This window comes from Scardinius erythrophthalmus, assembly GCF_964197995.2.
Source record: "Scardinius erythrophthalmus genome assembly, chromosome: 14".
Lineage (NCBI taxonomy): Eukaryota > Metazoa > Chordata > Actinopteri > Cypriniformes > Leuciscidae > Scardinius > Scardinius erythrophthalmus.
Window position 1 is genome coordinate 16914324 of NC_138234.1, and position 6018 is coordinate 16920341.

The window sequence follows — 6018 nt, forward strand, 5'->3', positions numbered from 1 at the left end:
TTAAACATCCTTTGACAGATGGAGACAAATCAGAAATATAATATATTTCTTAATGATAATTACATTTCTTTGCATTACGGTAATGATAAATCAGGAGGAAAGTGCAATCACAATGCATAAAATCATTTATTAATCTCAAATCATGATTATATTAATTGAACAATTTTACACTATTTTTAACTAAATCATCCAGATGCATCACGGCAATGAGAAATGTGATGTAAAATGTCTTGAAATATGTGAAAAATATTGCAATTAGAATTTAACAATAAACTTAATTTTCATTTAACAAAATATAATTTAATATGTTTTTTTCTTCTGATTTTGGGTGAAATGTGACCTGAACATGTTTTGGAAAGGTTTTGTGAGTGAATAGTGTGGCACTGTCGTATTATTATAGTGAGGGAAGCACCGGGACAGACCTGGGCGAGCCGTTGGAGTTCACCTCGCAGCGAGCGCTGCTGTGGCATGAGCCCGGCGTACAGACAGGCTTTGGCTTGCAACCCTTGGATGGGTCAGGTGACTCTGATCCGGGCAAACACACACACTTCGACTGGAGAGGAAACGCACATAAATCTCATATAACAAACAACATTGAATTCTACATTAGCTTCAGATTCAAATTCCATCCCACAATGCATTGCTCACCTTATTTGGGCCTGTAAATTCACAGAGGGTGGAATCCACAGGACAGCCTCCGTTATTAGTGTCGCAGGGGTTGATGGGAACGCAGTGATATCCGTCTCCCTTGAATCCCTCTTCACACTCGCATTGAAACTTCCCACCGCTAAATGAACATTTAGCGTTCACGTCACATATTCCTGGCGAACACACACCTGGAACAGGGTAGAAGAGATGATGAATAGGGACTGGCCTCTTTTGTATTTAAAGGTACACTATGTAACTTTTGGCCCTCTAGTGGTAAAAAAAAACTGCATTTTGCGGAAGAACATTGTTTTGGTTGTGCTTCGGTTCTGCGTGACAGAAAGGATCTCAAGCTGACTAGCTGAAGACGTTACTGTAGCTTTAAACGGTACTTCCTTGTAAATAAATTCCAGTACAGCGCTACAACAACCATAATGAAACGACCCAGCACAATAGATAATGCTTCACAATGAACTTATGACATATGACAGTTTATCTGTTCAATAAATAGACCTTACTCATCTGTTGAGTAATAAAAATGGCATCTATGCGTCGCTTTTGCGAAAAAACATCCCGACAGCTCTAAAATATAAACACTTATAATAGGCTCACCATAGTTAATCAGGGTAAGACAAAAACACGTTTGGGAAGAAGGATTGATGATGTATTGACATTATATACATTTTGTTAATTTTGAACAAAAAAAAAGTTACATGGGGTGTACTTTTAAAATGAGAGGAAAATTAACCAAAATTTACAAAGCATGACATAAAACACTACATGTATTTATTGTTTAGCATAGCTAAACATCAGGGAAAGGGAAGTACCTATACACGCTTGTCCGATCTTTTTGTATCCCTTCAGACATTCGCACACAGCGCCTGTGTCGTCTCCCTTACAATATGAGTATGGCGGGCAGCTTGGACAATGTGTAGAAACTGCAGAGCAAAATCAACATAATGATATTTAATGATAAATAGTTGTATATATTCAGTGAGAAATGGGTGGATTAACTTAAATTACCTTTATCGCACTTTGGTCCTATATATGGCGGCTGACAGTAACATTCGCCATTCCCTTCCGGTCCTGAGTCACACTTTCCATTCATGCAGCTGCACTCTATAATAGTTTTACAGTTAGAACATTTTATCTTCATAAATGGTTATTATTAACTTATTGCAATCAGAAGTTACTGTCGTACAAATAACAGACCTGAACGGCAGTGGTCTCCATAGGCATTCTTATTCAAACAGTTCTGGCATGCAAAACCTGTATATCCCTCCTGTAAAAGTGTTGATGGTGATGATGATTATTATTATTATTATAAGTTACAAAAAGCCCTGAACAAGACATGTTTAAATAAATTTCAGCAAAAAAGCATGTTATTACTGAATTAACATAAAACTGAAATAGAAGAGCCTGACATTTAGAAGCGTACCTCTAATTTATTATAAACTGTTTGTTTAGTTATTTAGTGAACATTTACTTGTCTTGCCCCAACAAGGCTTACACACAGTAGTCGCCAAAAGTGATGTCCGGAGGGGATATTTGTTTTTAACAACCCTACAAGTTCAAATGAACCATCAAAGCATGTGGAAAATGTTTTTGTATTTTTTAAATATTATAAATATGAGGGAAGAACAAAACACTAAATGTAATTAAGGTATTTATTTGACAAAAATATTTGGCAAAAAAGGCAAATTACAGCTACAGGTTTTATTTTACTATTCAAGATAAAAACAAAAATCTCACAGGAAAAGTTATTATTATTATTTTTATTTAAAAAAAAATAATAAATTAAATAAAATGCATATTATGCATGCATTAATTCATATTAATAATAAGGGTGAAGATGTCAATTTTTCTAGGCTGGATATCACTTTTGGCCTCTACTAATAAACAAACACATAAGTGCTTGTTTATTTATTTATTTGTTTATTTATATATTTCAACCGAAGTTTAAGCAACAATTAACATAAAATGTAAGTATTTGAACATAATTCAGATTTTAAAAAAAATTACAATAAAGTATTATTATATTATTATTTGTATTGTTATATTATTATTATTATTATTTATTAATTATATTAATTGAACTAGCAACATAACTTAGTTAATTAAAGTAAATAAATATACCAACAAAGAAACTGTTGAATTAATATAACAATTCATATAACATTAAAAAGGTAACTCTAATTTTCTATGAATTTATATTATTACGTTTATGTTATTACTTACCCTAGCAAGACTTATTTAAATAAAATTGAAATAAATAAAGCATCTATTTTAACATAATATTTTTTAATTTACAATAAAATCAAAACTCAGATGCACTTACATCACAAACACAGGTGCCATTTCCTGATTTTCCAGAATTACATGTACCATGACCATTACACGTCTGTTCTGACCAGCTAGGGCAAGCTGGAGAAACACACAGAACTGGTTAGGAAATTCATCACATAGTAGATACTTTCTTACAGTAACTTTGAACCTGCAGTTCTTTGTGTTTCCAGCTCAGACATTTAACCATTAAGTGATATCACTGTACTAGTATAGTTCAGGAGAAACTGATAAATGGTGGCCCTAAAAATGTAAGGACTTATCTATGGTATATAGTACATATACTTGTATATTTCACATAAAGCAATGACATTCATGAATTGTTTTGTGTATCTTAAGTGTTTTTTGGGGTCATTGTAACTCACGCAAGCACAGGGGCCCCCAGAAGCCCGGACAGCACTGCTGGACTGTCGTAACCCCCTGACAGGTATGAGCGCACCCTTTCTGCTCTACTTGACGATCCCCGATTTCCACCACATAACTGAAACAGGACAATAACACATTAGACACAAACATACTGAGCGAACGGAAAGGAAAAGGCTGGATAATCACACACCTGCAGAATTCGGGGCTTTTGGTGATCTTCCTAAACCCTCTCGGGCAGACGACGGCAGCGGCGGCAGCGCAGGATGTGCAGGGAGTTTTGTTCAGGATTGTAACGGGCGAATCGCAGCGATTAGGGGCGGCCTGGAACGACAGAAACCCAAATGAGACTCAACACGAAAAATTTTTTTTACGAGAAAATCGAATCTTTCCATGCAAATCTTCACAGTGTGGTACAAAGTACCATGTTTTAGTGATGATAATAATATGAAACTTTGATACCCCGCCAGATAGCAAAAGTGCTATGGCCCAGATCCGGCCCACATACCGCGTGGAATGATGGTCCTGTTTGCCAGATCTGGGCCACAAGCAAGTCACAGCATAGCTACATGTCAGCTATGAATGAAGCAAATAAACCAAACCTGCCGCTAATGTGGGTCACATCTCAGAATGTGAAAAATATTACTTAAGATTTTTTACATGTTTTACGGCTTCATTGATTAGCATTGTTTTTAATAATTCATTTGTACTTTTGTATATTCGCCAGTGATTACTGTCCCATGTCTTTGTCAAAACGGTAGCCCACATTTGTTTTGTGATAATTGGGAAATATTCTCTCTATTTACCACATGGGCCACTTTAGGGTCCCATCCAGTTTGCCATAAGCAGTGGTGCTTTGCCTAAAAAGGCCCACATGTAGCTTAGGGTAGTTTGACCATATTTCCTATTTTACATGTGGGCCACTTCAGGCTCACATTAATTTTAACATGTGGCCCACATCTGGATACTATCTGGGTATGTTGAGCTCAAATGTTTAGCACATTCATATACCATAGTATCTATATAAAAATACCATGGTATTATCATGGTTCAGGTCCAAATATGTATTATTCATTATGATGGTACCATATCCATATTCACATGCCATTTACATATATAACATGGACCATGTGTTATACTTGTACTAAAATTACTATGGCACTATCATTTTCCTTTGGACAAATACCATGGGATTTTTGCCCAAAAATATTGGTATAACATAGTATGAGTATAACAAAGTATAAATCAAAGCATCATGGTATTATTATCTGATATCAGCAATGTAATGTACCATGATACCCCCACTTTTTGCAAGCCATTTACTTAGTATTTCAAAAAATACTATGGTATTACCATAGTAGTACATGTCCAAAAAAGTATTATAAATTCAATTATACCACCCTTACAAAAATGAATGGGTCAGTAATCAGTAATTTATAAATAAATAAAAGTGAACCTGGTACTATGGCAATATAACTTTTTTAGTGGATGTACCATGGTATTCAAGGAAGTGCCGTGGCGTGGAGTACCATGTAAATACTATAACACTTGGTACTATGATCCAAAAACAAAAATACCATAGTACTATTTTAAAAGCGCATATTCATATAGTGTAGTATTTACATGATCATTCAAAGAATACCATGGTACAGCTTTTAACAAATCATTTAAATAGTTACTTAAAGATGTAGACTTCACTTTTCAACACCTTAATATAATACTATGGTACTTTGATTTAAACTATTATAGATAGTATGATGTCTATCATACTATCTATCATAGTAATCAAAGTACCATAGTATTATCATCTGGCATTAGCAAAGTACCATGGTATTGCCACTTTTTACAAGGCGTTTACATATTATTTCAAAGAATACCACAGCATCAGCACAGAACTGTACATGTCTAAAAAGTATTATAAATTATAGCATCCTTACAAATGTATCATGGTTTAGTACCAGTACACTGATCAATTACAAAAAAAAGCAACTTACTTGAATCTGTATAGTCCACAGTACCGTGAGTCCCAAAATGAAAAGATAAGACATGTCTGATTCCTCAAAGCCAGAAAAACTCCTGAAAAGTTGTCAGATAACATGTAACACAAACAAAAAAGCCTCTCCCGAGACCGGCCACAATCTCCAGTCACAGGACACAACTGGATATCTCGACTTCAAACATCTCCAGAAAAACCTCTTCAGACCTTTTTGCTCATGTGCTTTCAAGGATTTGCATGTTGAGCAGCTTGACACAGAGTGAGAGAGGTTTGATATGACCACACAGCGGCTTCAAGCAAGAGTACGGGTGAGAAAAACATCTTTTCCTGACAGGAAAATCACCGGATTTCCTCCACTGCATCGCTTCCATGTTGGTTTGGGAAGTCCATGTTTGTCAGCTGACAAGATTGCAGGGTTCAGCAGAATTTGAAAACGGTACATTGAGCATTAGCACATTTTTCTTTATCTCACAGGGGGGGGTCACACACACATTTAGTGCCAGCAGAGCTAGGGTTAGAGTTAAGGTCGCCTTGTTATTTAAAGTGAGAAACCTGTGAGAAAACAAGATATTTAAACAGCAACATTTGTTCATTTAGCAGCACGTTTATCTAAAATATTTTATCAGTTCCTGTTTTCTGTGGGAATCCAACCCGTAACCTTGGAGTCCTTA

At 35.5% G+C, this 6018-nt stretch overlaps 1 protein-coding gene across 1 annotated transcript in view; it reads right to left on the reverse strand.

The window, feature by feature from the left end:
- stab1 (stabilin 1) overlaps positions 1-5638 on the reverse strand; it is a 36406-nt gene extending 30768 nt beyond the window's left edge. The window contains exons 1-9 of the mRNA XM_081384670.1: positions 5346-5638; positions 3545-3675; positions 3354-3469; positions 2984-3069; positions 1858-1927; positions 1669-1764; positions 1473-1583; positions 649-836; positions 423-553 (exon numbers count right to left, since the gene is read on the reverse strand). Coding sequence (XP_081240796.1) covers positions 423-553; positions 649-836; positions 1473-1583; positions 1669-1764; positions 1858-1927; positions 2984-3069; positions 3354-3469; positions 3545-3675; positions 5346-5399 — 983 coding nt within the window. The 5' untranslated portion in view covers positions 5400-5638. The remainder of the gene's footprint in view (positions 1-422; positions 554-648; positions 837-1472; positions 1584-1668; positions 1765-1857; positions 1928-2983; positions 3070-3353; positions 3470-3544; positions 3676-5345) is intronic.
- Positions 5639-6018: the final 380 nt, after the last annotated feature.